Source organism: Urocampus carinirostris, chromosome 7 (genome assembly GCF_059441175.1).
Source record: "Urocampus carinirostris isolate Australia breed hairy pipefish chromosome 7, RoL_Ucar_1.0, whole genome shotgun sequence".
NCBI classification, from domain to species: Eukaryota; Metazoa; Chordata; class Actinopteri; order Syngnathiformes; family Syngnathidae; genus Urocampus; species Urocampus carinirostris.
The window spans coordinates 13,901,876-13,915,612 of NC_142355.1; the positions used below are offsets into that span (position 1 = coordinate 13,901,876).

The 13,737-nt window shown below is 37.1% G+C and overlaps 1 protein-coding gene across 3 annotated transcripts; it reads right to left on the reverse strand.

Annotated features, from left to right (window-relative positions):
- Positions 1 to 2,211: 2,211 nt before the first annotated feature.
- Positions 2,212 to 11,172, reverse strand: tmem231 (transmembrane protein 231). 3 transcript variants are annotated; one of them, XM_088339815.1, is made up of 8 exons: positions 11,097 to 11,172; positions 10,826 to 11,005; positions 10,588 to 10,754; positions 10,378 to 10,506; positions 9,627 to 9,770; positions 7,123 to 7,204; positions 5,326 to 5,431; positions 2,212 to 2,767 (listed from the first exon to the last, which is right to left on the reverse strand). In XM_088339815.1, the coding sequence occupies exons 2-8, from the start codon at positions 10,962 to 10,964 to the stop codon at positions 2,599 to 2,601; spliced, it is 936 nt and encodes a 311-aa protein (XP_088195941.1). In that variant the 5' UTR covers positions 10,965 to 11,005; positions 11,097 to 11,172; the 3' UTR covers positions 2,212 to 2,598. The 3 variants fall into 3 exon arrangements, with proteins under 3 accessions (XP_088195941.1, XP_088195940.1, XP_088195939.1); XM_088339814.1 differs by having other exon boundaries at positions 10,826 to 11,007; positions 11,070 to 11,158; XM_088339813.1 differs by having other exon boundaries at positions 10,826 to 11,166.
- Positions 11,173 to 13,737: the final 2,565 nt, after the last annotated feature.

The window sequence follows — 13,737 nt, forward strand, 5'->3', positions numbered from 1 at the left end:
GAAATCAGGAAGGGGGCAAATTATTTTTCAAGGGATTGTATCTACAAAATACAACTGAATACAGCTACGGTGGTGCCGTCTGAAGCACAGAGTATGTAATTTTTCCCTACTGATATTCTCCCTACCGTATATACTCACATCAAAGCTATATTTACAAATGTAAAATAAAATACCCAAATCAGGGAGTTGGTTCAGATGGTTCACCAGTTGTCAATGGTTGCCATATGAAGAACTCACTGCCTTCACAGGTTGGTGTACATGTTTTCTTCTATTTATTTTATTATGTGGCTATTCTTAACCCTTCAACCTTCCAATGGTGGGCCGCTGGACTTTTGATAAACAAATGTGTTTCTCTACAATGTGACCAGTCACTGAAATACAAAATGCCACATATCATTGGAAAGCTTACACTTTTGAGATTCAAGATATAATGGTCTTTTGAAGATAAACCCATCACAGAAAAATCATGATCTGTCTGAAACAAAATACCGGAATACTATAAAGTCTGCGTAACTCACCACGTCCCCTGGCCGTCACTAAATGATTCAAATGTCCACAAAAATGGCTTTGTTACATCAGCAACAATCCATAGACTCCAACTGTGTAAAATATTTACTCCAAAACACATGAAAATGCCAACAGATAATTAGAAAATAATAATAATAATTTCCTTTGTATTGTCATTCTTTGTAACAATGTACACAGAACGAAATGTCGATACACCTGACCCGTTGTAGCGAGTCGGTGCAGCCGCAGCCAGAGGGCGCCGCCATTATACCAATTAGGTATGTGTCGGTCGAGGCGCGAACCAGCGACCTCCCAGTCTCAAAGCCGGCACACTACCATCTAGGCTACTGAGCTGGAAAATCCGCCTAAAAGCGTGTCTGCTTCTTTCGACATTGTTTTTTGAAATCCGTTTGTTTTGCTCCAAAACTCCCCTTTAAAATTAAACAGACTCGTAAAATTATTAACTTTTAACTAACTAAATGGTAAATGATCTGCATTTATAAAGCGCTTTTCAAGTCAATGAAGACCTCCCAAAGCGCCTTACAATGTGCTTCACACTTACCCAGTCACACACACACTCACACACCAATAGCGGCCATGCAAGGCGCCGGACCTGCTTATTGGGGGCATTAGGGATTCAGGGTCTTGCCCAAGGACACTTCGACATATAACACAGAGGAGCCGGGAATAGAACCTGCGATCTCTTGATCCCAAGACGAGCTTCAGAAACTTTTTTCCGACCGTGTTCCGAGGGAATGGAAGACAAGGCCTTCTGGCACGTGTGCATGTCAAAAAGTGCACAACCAAACGATGAAGAGCTGCGTTACCTGGATTATTGCCAGTGGTTTATCTCGGCTGCGGATTAGTGCGGCTTCTTGCTACTGTTCCTCCTCCACGATGGAGGCAAAGGTCACCTGAGAGGAGAAGGGCGGGCTTCCCACTGCTGCCCTCACCCAGAGCCCATGTTTATAAATACTTTTTGCAATAACGTGCCCTGAAGAGTATGAGTTAACAAATTCCAAATTAGTTTAAAAAGCCCTTTTGTCACTGCACTTATCTGCTTTTATCTTACTTTTATCAAAGCTATTCAGTGCTGAACACATTAGGTATGAGGAATGGTGGCAGGGAGAGTCCTGGAGAGTGTCAAAATGCTTGCCCCCACAATTTTTACACCATTTGTTAGTGTATTATGAAAATGGTGAAAATAAGAAGAGGCATGCATGCCTCTTGGTCTTTGGGTGTGATTTTTATTTGTATTTATTATTTGTTTGGAAAACTGTTAAAAGCTAAATAAAAAAAGGGAATAATAAAAAAGAGGCAAGTTTCAGGTCAAGTCCAAACACCAACCCAAAACCCCAAGAAAGAGTGTGTGTTTAAGAAATACACTTACTTGCACAGGCATCATAAAGAGTTTGACAGAGGCTGCAATACTTACACAAGCCAGAGGCGGCGTGCCCAAGTAAAAAAAGTTCCAAATTCAAACAGCTCTTTTAAGAAAGATTCTTCATATTTCGACAGGCACATTTAAGCAATGTTGCAAGACAGACATTAAGAGGTAAGCACAAAAATGATGAACAAATCCTTGACAAAAGTTCCTTTAAGTTTATAGAAAATTAGCCCTTTTCCTGGACTGGTTCCTCCTTGAAGACATTTTCTCAAATCATATTTTTCAAATACTGATGACAAGAAAACATTTTCTTCATGTGAGTTATTAAAAAAACTTTATTGCCAAAAGTCAATTTCACAAATGCACCAAAAAGAAAGTGCCAAAAAAGATTTATTATTATAAGTGTTGTTTTTGATAACTTTTCAATGCAATTAAATTATTTTTATTTCAACTTATGGTTGTCCTAAATACAAGTGATCAGTAAAGCAACTACTCAGGTTTTTTTTCTTTTTCTAAGAAACTCGCAAAACTGATCATCGGGATTATTTAAAACTCTGTCATTGTTATCAAATGTTCCCTTGAGGATTTTCTGCAGCATTTCAGGGATTCATGATTATTTCGATGAATAGTGAAAAATGCGTTGCTAAGCAAAAAATCAACTGTAATCACTGCCTACATACAAACTTTAGAACTTTATACTACTGTCAAGAATTATGTTGGTGGGGTTTTCCGACAGGTACGGGTATAGTGGTTAAAACTTGGTTTTGAAAAACAAATTTCTGGATGCGTTCAAAGATCCAAAGAAAGATCAGGAGAATACTAACATACTGTATCCAGGCAAACTTGATGGTTTCCCAGAAGCCAGGATAATACGTAAAAACAAAGAGTCAAGGAAATATATATGACATGCATTTCATACATTCATATTAGAGGTAAGATCTTGGGCCCAGGCCCGAACCTGACCCGAACCCGAATTCGGGCCGGGTTCGGGCTTAAAATGTCAATCATTAAGTTGCGAGTATATAGGGCTTCTCTTTTCTTTTTGATGGAGGATCTGCACAGCATGCACTTACTTTTACTCAGTTATTTAAATAAAGAACATGCTTACCAAACTATCAGTTAATCTCCGAATCACTTAATCAAAATAAATTTTAACCCTGTGTTGGAATAAAAGATGCGCCGCTTCCTCCTTCCACCTTGCTCACGTCAAACCTCATTTCTGCTTCTCGCCAATTGCTTACAACCTTTACAAAATTTCTGCTTTTCGATCAAATATTTCATTATTTGCATCGAATAATCTGCAGAATACAATTTTCTTGTCCATTTCGGCACTTGCAGTGCACACTCGATTTTAGGGGCTCCGCCCCAAGTAAATACCAGGTGTAGTTCAGCCGAAACTCACAGTTCGCCGCTGATGCAGGGTTAATCTGTCAGGTTTGGGTGGGTTCGAGATTATATACTCGCAACTCGGTTAGGCGCGGGCTGAATTTTTTTAGGCCCGATCTTACCTCTAATTCATATACACTTCTAAAAGTTATTTCTCGCATGATAGTGACACATACAACAGCAAACAAATTTACATTTTGACCTACTGAATTGTGAAAAAGAATTTTAAAGTACAATTCTTTCCGCAATATAAGGAGCACCAGGATCATAAGACGCACCTCCAAATAATTGTTACTGTCATACATTTTTCATATATATGGCACACTTGACTATAAGGGGCATTAATTTAAAATTCAGGGTTCATACACCTTTTCAAAGCCATTTTTTCTATTTCACCACTACTATTAAAAGAAATCCAGTATTGATCAAACCATTGCTAAATCGTTTGAGGTCACTGGGTGCTGCCTGTAGGAAAAATAACCATAAAATACAATAAATCCTAACTACATTTTAAACTAGCATGTATCATTTACTGAATGGAGAAAATAAAATGTAAATAAAACTAGAGGGTAGTGATGCTTCAAATGAAAACACTATACAAACTAATAACAGGGCCATTAATCAAGGGAAGAAGAAATGTAATAGCAAAGCGAAGCCACAAGAGAGCATAATTTTTGAGTAGAATTGTTTTAGTTATCTTATTTAATGTGTGGTCTATGGAATAGCAATGCCGAAAAACATGGCAGAAATTTTAAACTTTTACAAGCCCTTCACCAAAAATTCAAGCACTTTTCAAACACGTTAAATATTAAGCACTTTCAAGGATTTCTAGCATCAGAGGAACTCTGAAAACTATAGTAAGAGCTACTGTAGTTATTTGTGTATAACCGCTGCAAAATTTTATATAAATATATATATATATATATATATATATATATATATATATATATATATATAAATATATATATATATATATATATATATATATATATATATATATATTATATTAGCGCAATGATTGATCAGTCGGAAAATGTGCTGACTAAGATCGCAAAACATTGCTTGCAACGGCAATCAAACCCGGGTAATGGCAGTGAGATAACCGAAACCTAACCACTAGACCACCAGTGATACATAAAGTATGTCACACTACAAGGCATTCGATTATATGTTATTAGAACACCATTTGTTGCCATAAGCTAATGTTAAAAAATGGAGAAAAACAGAAAGTTGATAAAAGATATAAATGCAAAATAGCACGACAAGGGAAACAATTTGGTGTATCTGATGACGATTCTGACTTTTTACTGAACTTTTAGATAGGCACATTGTTCAAAACAATTTACCTTAGGTTGTAGTTTCCATTTCTTTGAGTAGTTGTTTATTTTCTTTTATACTCCGTTTATATGGCTTGAAAAACTCTTTGATTTTCTCAAGTTTGTTTTCTGTTTTCACTGCATTTTTCCAAAGTCCAATGACGTCTTTCATGATTTCTGTCATTTCTTTCCATACATCATTTATCTTCTTTTTTGGTTCCATCAGTTCATTACTCATTTCTTCATTTTCTTAGCATTTTTCTCCATTTTGTAATCCATCATATCAAAACGATCTTTGTTATAGCTGATATTATGGAGTCCATGTTGTATGCTTTACTTGTTTTGGACATTTTTTTTGTATTTGATGAATGTAGGTTTGTAAGAAAGAAGGGAAAACAGCCCAACAGGAGCAGAAAAAAAACAAAGAATTCCAAAGTGATAAAAAGGGAGTGAACAGGAAAAAAGAAGCTCGATCCCCGTTTCAAACGATGTTTTGCAATTTTGGTCAGCGTGCTCTGTCATTGCACAAATCAGTTGGTATACCGTAAAACCTCTAAAATGTTCTCTATTGCACACGAAGAAATCCTGTGTGCATTTCCAATTTTCCACATATAAGGTACACCGGGTCATGAGGCGCACTTTTAAATTTTTGGCCATTTTTGGGTTATAGGTGCACCTTATGGTCTGGAAGATATGGTAATTATCAGCAATTTATTCAGAAAAGGATATGTAATTACTTCTGTAGGGTATCTAATTTCAGCAAAAACTTTAAAAGGAGAACCAACAGCACGTCCACTGGTCCACACTGGCATGGGACAGGAAAGTATGGTGGTCACTGAGAGAGAAAAAAAAAAGTTAACTTAATGGGACAGTGCGTAATATTTACTGCCTCCTAGTGGTATAAACAAAATCCATTCACTGAAATAAATAAATAATCAAATAAAGAAATTAAACATTTATTTGTATATTAGGCAAAAACATATAAATGATGATACCAGTGTTAATTCTTTTAAAAAATAGTTTTAGAAATTTGTATTTCTTTTACATAGTGGAATTCCCAGAGGTCCCTGCCATGTTTGTCTAGCATCCCTGCTATTCTGTGCTCTGTGGCACTGGTTTTCCTCTGCAATAGACAATACAGTTTCAAAAGGGACCATAGTTACAGTAAAGTGCAAAGTATTTGCAAAGTTACATCATACAATGCCGCACTTAGCGCTGACTGGCCAAAAAAACGAATTTGAACTGCCAATTTTATTTCAAACACTCTAAAAGGGGCGGCAGTAGCTCAGGAGGTAGAGCGATCGTTTTAGGATTAAGGGATCCCAGTTCGAATCCCGGCTTGTCCGTGTTACATGTCGAAGTGTCCTTGGTTAAGACACTGAACCCCCAATACCCCCAATAAGCAGGTTAGCGCCTTACATGGCTGCACAGATAACGGCCGCTATTGGGAAATGTGAAGCACACTGTAAAGCGCTTTGGGAAGTCATTGACTTGAAAAGCGCTATAAAAATGCAGATCATTTCATTTCATTTCATAAAAATCAATCAACCTATTCAATGCAGTGAAGTCTTCAGCTGTCAACGACAATTAATGAGCTAATGGCAGTAAATTAGTTAATCAGGTTAATTACTAAATTTAATGTATAGCTTTTTATCCATCCATTCATCCATTATCTTCCGCTTATCCAGGGTCGAGTCGCGGGGAAAGCAGCCTCAGCAGGGAAGCCCAGACCTCCCTATCCCCACCCAGTTCAAAAATAGCAATTATAACAAATACTGGATGTTAGCATCTTATTAGCATTATTTTAAATGACAGATTGAATTATTTAAAAGTATTTTTCTGCTTTTAATTTTTTAATGAAAATGTTTGCTTGAATTGGGGGAACATCGCTGTTAGATTTCATATCTATTACGTAAATGAGCTAAAGCTTCTTTGAACTCCTGCAAAGACACCTATGTTCTATTTTTTAATCGTATTGCCTAAAGAGCGCGTTTGTGACTTCTGTTTTAAGTAAAATAACATCAAGGTGGTTTGTTTCCTTAAATGTTCTCTGCTTCATAAATGATAATAAGCAAATACAGCTTTTGGAGTGGTGGTTAGCTATGGTGACATCCGGTGGACATATTTAAAACAGGTCATTGTTTGACGTGATGCAGCTCTTTTTTTCTCTTAAGCTTCTCTCAGCTTTGTCTCGCAAGCCGGACTAAATCCGTTGGCGGGCCAAATGCGGCCAGCAGGCTGTAGTTTGCCCAACCTTGCTCTAGAGTTTGCCAAAATGCAGTTGAAAGATACTAAGACCACATGGAAGAAAAACTTATAGTCTCACAACTCAAAGAGGGAACGTTTTGGAGGTAAAACCTTGATATCAGTAGGTATACATTTTTATGAAATCCCTATTTATCATTCCAGACAAAATTACATTCAAGCAAAAAATAATAATTTATTGCAGTCAAAAGTAAATCGCTGATTCATTGCAACAAACTGCAAAGAAATTAAGCAAAATGTGTTTTCTTTTTTTTTACTTACAGTTGCGTTCCTGGTAGCGTCTCACGATATCCTCAAGATCATAAGCACTTGCAAAAGGGCTGGAGCCATCAATCACAGATACCTTGAAGTCAAGGAAATGAGAAAAAAAAACATGAATCAATGTACCTAAAGTAATTTATTTTAAGAAGTTGTTCTTTAAACGACAGTCACTTACTCTTGTTGTTTTAAGATCTATCATTCACTCGTGGTGGTTTTAATTTTTACTGAACTCTTACAGTAGTCTTTTAAGGTACAGTGTGTATTTTTATAAAACCCTAGAGGTAAAAAATAGCCCAATTCCTTAAAAAAAAGCAATATTCATCAAAATAATGTTGACAAATCTGTATTTTACATAAAATTGAACTCACAGATTAATCTGGCACTTTTACTGTTAATTGTGTGGAAAATTAAATGGGTTTTAAAGCGTTTCCATGGGCTTTCTCGAGATGTAGCATCATTTTAATTATCCTACAGGAAACCTTAGCATAAAGGCTATATTGTTATTTCATTACACTCTATTGACTGTCAACTCAACTTATATAGTCATTACTGTTGTAACTGTATTGCTGTGCGGCAATGTGTTTTATTGCTATCCAAATTAAGACTGCTTGTCAAATCAGAACTTTAATAGATATGTATATAATAATTGTTTTTGAGATCCTCTAAACGCCGAAAAAAACTTGCAAAAACTCTATCAATGAAGTCTTTGACAAGGGTAAATGAGTAGATATAGATATAACTTCCGTCCATGTTTTCGCATTTCGAAGTCTATTCTTTATGAATGATCAATTAACTAAAACAAAAAAATCCTAAAATGGATAGAATTGAAATAGAATGGTCTTAATTGCAATTAATAACAACATAGTGAACTTTGTTAACAATTAAATTAGATATGGCACTCCTGGATAAACATGTAATTAAATACCTAAAACTAAAAAAATAAAATGAGTAAGAATGTTAGATTAAGGAACCTTGGCCTCCTGCATGGCAGACATAAAAATCATACCACTGAACCACTGGAAACACTCTTTTGTAAAACACAAAGGCGCATGCAAATCTCCTTGTGATGTTTCAATTTAAGTACAGAATATGCAGGCCAAGACAACACTGAAAATGAAAGGTTCAGTCCAGAACATATATGTGGCACATTCTAAACTCTAGGTCAGTCACGGTATTACACTAACAGATACCTTTTTGGCTATACGGCTCGAAGAAATCCTGAATATGGAATCTCTTTAAACAATGTATGTTCATTGTAAAGACAGTTTATAACGAAACCCCACAGAAAAAAAACTGTTAAGACAGCTGAAACTACCAGCCAAGCACCCAGAGCAATTTGATTGGGTGAGCGGTATGAAGTGGGCGGACATCCACACACACAGACTGCTCCCCCCTTCTCTGTCTCAGCGCCCCCTGCACAGAAGGTAAATATATCTGTATACTTGTCGTTTGCAGTATTCTGTGACCTGTTTACAAAGGCACTCTCCTTGCACCTTGTTTAAAAAAAAAAAACAAATTTCAAATGAGGGTCAAAATGAGCCTCAACGATCTCAAGTAACTGCGGAAGGAAGACAAATATTAAGTGGTATGTTTGTCAATATGGGAGACAGCCTGTGGCATCATTATTATTGCATATTTCTGTAACCTGATCCTTTCATATGTAGAGAAATTTGTAAGTAGAGGTACGACTGAATAACATTTTTTGTGTGTGTGTGTGTGTGTGTTGTGGATATAAAGCAGAGGGAACCATAAGAACTTTGAGTGGGAATGTGATCATTGAATATTTACAAAAGAACCAGTACATCAAGAAGCATATTTGTACGAGAGATGTGTCTGTTTAAGAGTTGTGCGGTTATTCTTAAAAGATGTACGTGTCCAAGGGATGCGTTTTTGTAAGTACAAATAAGCATATGTATGCAGATCTGCCATATTTCAAAAAACAAAGAGAATTTTCAGATTTCAATTTTTATGAAAGATTTTAAGAGCGTTTTTTTAGGTCCCAAGTTGTTCTTCAATAACAACACTTAAAAAGAAACACCAGTGTCCAGCAGGCGGCACTAAATCATCATAAATAACTAAAAAAAAAATAAAAAAAAAATCTGCATTGTCAACACCAAAATTAGCATTGTTCTCCCCCGCGAATTTGGGATTATCCATTAAAAAAATGCATGTTTTGTAATTTGTGATAAAATTGTGAATCACAAAAAAACGAGTCAGCCTTTGAGTTGATTATGAATGTTGCTGCAAAGGGTATGAAAACGAATGACCATGTGATCATTTATTTCTATCTTACTAAATTTGCAAAAATGTATACATTTCTGTTTTTTGGGTGAGTGTCATGATAGGAGTATACATTGGTGAGAAAAAAAATAAACGTTTTTGATTTGGGCAAATTGTTGCAATGAAAAGAGTGAAACAATTGGTGGAATTTGAATACTGCTGTACTTTAAAGAGCATTCCCAAATAAGGTGAGTACGACTAAAGAAGAACTGTGAACGACTCACATTGTAAATGTTGAAGAGACCCAGGTGGGGCAAGGGTGTTCTCTGTTGCAGTCTGAGGTCTCCATTGATCAACAGCTTTGCTCCAGGGACAGAGGATGAATGCTGAATGTAGGCCAGGCTCTGCATCACCACTGTTGACTTTTTCTACCACAAAAAAAAAACATTTTCAATCATAACTTTTAAGACAATGGTAAAAAAAAATATCAAGCCTATAAGATAAACCGTAACCTGTTCAACTAATAATGATCCATGACTTAGTTTATATTATAGACCAAAATAACTAAACTCTTCCCTAGGTGTGAATAAGCGAGCGAATTCTCTGTCCCTGTATGCTCTGCGACTTGCTGGCAACCAGTTCAGGGTGTCCCCTGCCCACTGCCCGAAGATAGCTGGGATGGGCTCCAGTGCCCCTGCGACCCTACTGAGGATAAGCGGTGCAGATAATGGATGGATGGATAACCAAACTCTGTGTTTTTCCCGCCTCATGGAAATTATAATAAATCTCATCTTGAATGAACTGTTTTTTGAGAGGCATTCCCTCAACTTTACCTTTGACTGGAAGAGGGGAAAGATCATCTGTATTACTGTATAACTATACTGTACATGAAAAATAGTTGGCTGCTCCGGTCTTCTAAATAATGCACATTATTTACAACTTTGAAAATACAGGTTAACGGCTGGTGGACTTGCACAGAGAGTAATGTAGTGTAGAAATACAACTTTTGTGTTTTGTACATGGTATAATACATACAAAAAGCTGGTATCTGAAAGTTAAGAGTAGCTGAACACTGTAGACATTTTCTTCATCTTTCAGCGGTAACTGCAGTTCCAAAATCAGACGATCTAACTTGCCATCGTGGTTTTGGTCCTCCTCCCTCACCTATAAATGATCACAATTATACAAGGTACGAAAACAATCTCAATTGGACTTTTGAGTAGGTTGATGAAAACAGTAACTTACAGAAACAGTGGGGATTCTCAGCTTCTTCCCCAGCATGTTGTTGAGATGCGGAAAAGTGCTCCACGCCACATAATCACCATTTGTTCGGGTTGAGGCTACCAAAAGTGCCTGGTATTGATAGCGAATAACTCCCTGTTCTTCATAGGTGTTGCTTTTAAGCCAGAAACCTAAAGAATTGCATAAAAAGTGAATGTTTGTTCATTTAGCATAAATGCAATTGACGTTTTTTACAGAATACCTTGGCTTCTGTAAGCCACGAGTAGCGGCGAGATGTATGTGAGGCAAACAACTACAATAAGAAACACAGTTGCGCCCGTGCAAACTCCCGCTTTGTAACGAATTACAGCAGCGTGGGAGTAAACTTCGTATAGAGCCATATTTTGCTATATTTTAGCGTTTGTTCAAGCCGGGTGGCTGTCTCTATACAACGGAGAACAAAGTCTTATTAATTGAACACATTAATTAAACACTATCATACATACGCTCCATATCGACCGCTTCATAAGTACATTTTCATGAAATGATTATTGTCTGCATGCCGCCATTAAAATACCGTACACTAAGGGTTGCTGGGGTGACGTTTTCTTCTTTCAAATCATTGGCGGCGTTTGCGTGACGTTGGGTGTCTACTGCCATCTACTGTACAGGAATGTCTCAAAGGGCTGCACAGACTACAGTGGGACCTCGCTACGTTCGGTTCCACGTTCGCGGGTTCAGTGCTTCGCGGGTCTAAAAAATAATACCGTAATAGTAAAGTAAAGTAATAAAAAAAAAAAAAACTTTTTTTTTTTTTTTTTTTTTTTTTAAGCATTTTTGAAGGGGCGTCGCTACTTCACGGATTTTCACTTTTCGTGGGCGGTTGGTCCCCATTAAACGCGATAACCGAGGGATTACTGTATTATTACACCATACCCTGATCTAAAACCAACATGAGGGCAAGGAAAAACTCAAAACTTCATCATGAGGAAATTAAAGCCCGAGATGAGGCAGCTTACAATGTCGTTTTCAAGTACTTTTTGGCGATTTTATTCAACATATAGAGGGTTTGTTTGTGGGAATTGTGGGAGCAATGTTCCCTCTAATTTTCCACGGGTCTGAGCGTTCACTCAAAGTCGGTGAGCAACGCTTGAAACAACAGTGAGCAACGGCAATCCCAAGTGTGGCAACTGAGTCATTATCAAACGTGTGCAAAACATTTTGCTGAGTTTCCGGCAATGCAAAAAAAAATTTCACTTTTGAATGAATTGACTCATGTATTATTGCAAAGGTTGTACGGCCTACAAACGTCATTTGTTTTTACAACAATTCTTTCACAAGATTTTACATTTCTTTTTTTTCCTGGTATCTTTCATCGCATACTACTAACATTTTGGGGGGCTTATTTAGTCGGTTGCACTATACAGAACTGTATTTAATCACGTTTTTTTAGTGGAAGTACAATGTTGGCAACAAGATTGACTTGGTATAATTGGAAATTATTTGAATCCAACACGAACTTTTTCTTCTTTTTCCCGTTTTTTTTTTAAATTTTTTAAATCCCTTTTAAAAAATCTAATTGTGTTTATTTTTTTCCTAGCTGTTACTTTTTTCTTTTTGTTCTCTATTAAATTTTTTCCTTTGTTTCTTTCTTTTCTTTTTTTATGGCTTTTTCAGAATTTTTCCTTTTTTTCTTCCTTTTGTTTTTTTCTCAGCTTTACACTACCTTTTCATATTGGTATTTCTTTCTTTTTTGTTCTATTCCCCGTTCCTTTAAATCATTTTGTGCATAATTTTACATAATATTTGGTCATATAGGTGTAACCGCGGTGTACGTGTCCCACCAAAGATCCACATTCACGCTGGACTGGATGATGAGGTTTTTGTTATTACAGTTTCTGCAAATGGATGAGTCACAACATTAGCTTTTTCTGCTGGGTCTGATCTCTTTGATCTCTACAAGGGGAATTAATATTTAGTAAAACAGAAACAAAACGAAAATAAACCTAAACAGCTTGACAATATCAATCACATTACTATGCATGGTGAGAGATTTGTCAGCTGGGGTTATAATGTTTAAAATTAACTTCTTTTGTGGAGCACCAAAAGATATGTCTTACCTTTGTAGTTCTCTCTGGTAAGACTAACAACAAACCCCGCCTCCTGGTCACATGTTAGAAGCCAAAAACAGACCTCACCCCATACCAGCAGATGGCACTGTTGGACTCAGCATTGCAGGACATTTACCAAAAACTATACACATATTTCAGCAGGAATTTCAATAAAACAAAAGTTATTATTACACCCGTTACATAGGGACGAAAGAAGCAAAAACAACCCGAATAGCCGTTTAGGACTCGAAAGAGCCGGTTCCTTTTAGTGAGCCAAGCCGAAGAAGCCGGTTCTCAAAAAAACGTCAAAAACTCACACACGCAGTTTAGAGGGAACATTGCGCTGGATAGATTTTCTTGTGCTCTGAGAATGTGCAGGCAGTGAGCGATTGCGCACGCGCGCAGCTTAGAGGGAACACTGGTGGGAGGTGGTTTGTTTTTCGGCCAATATGATCAGGGTTATTGTAAAAAAGACGAGTAAAGATAACTGAATACACAGGTTTTGATGAAGTCTGGCCGAAAGGACATTTTTTGGCACAACACAGGCAGATGACGTATTTGTTTGCATGTCAGTTTATAGCAGCTGATTGACAGAAAAAGATCGATGATCAAGTATTGTAACATCTCAAATAAGCACCAATTATGTGTAAGCAGCAAGATAGTGAGATTGTTTTAGTGACCAAAATCAATGACAACAAAAAAATGTTCTGTTGATCGGCGTTACACATAGATTGTGCAGGCCACTTTAAAGAGTTTTTGTGAGTGTCAGCGGTCCATATCGGGTTAAGTACCTTTTTATGAAAGCAAGTTAAATGGACGAATATAATGGCTCTGTCAAGACCAGAACAGAAGGAGGACCCAGATGCGTAACGTTACTCACAAGTTTATTGGAATACAGAGGAAAGTCAGCGCCAGCAATCCGGTGCTCGCTGGACGTGGGAAGCAAGCCGCTCATGGGATCGGAGCATGTTCAAAATGCTGAAGTGGATCTTCTGGAGTGGGAGATCGCAGCGTAGTTAGACGGAAAAACTAGGTCGTTGGACAGGAGATCAGAACGTGGTCG

Excerpts from the sequence above, each read along its gene's own strand:
- tmem231 (XM_088339815.1), bottom strand. The coding sequence starts at position 10,964 with ATGGCTCTATACGAAGTTTACTCCCACGCTGCTGTAATTCGTTACAAA. Across the intron at positions 10,755-10,825 it reads CGTGGCTTACAGAAGCCAAG|GTTTCTGGCTTAAAAGCAAC; the intron begins GTATTCTGTAAA and ends GCAATTCTTTAG. Across the intron at positions 5,432-7,122 it reads ACGCTACCAGGAACGCAACT|TGACCACCATACTTTCCTGT; the intron begins GTAAGTAAAAAA and ends TTTCTCTCTCAG.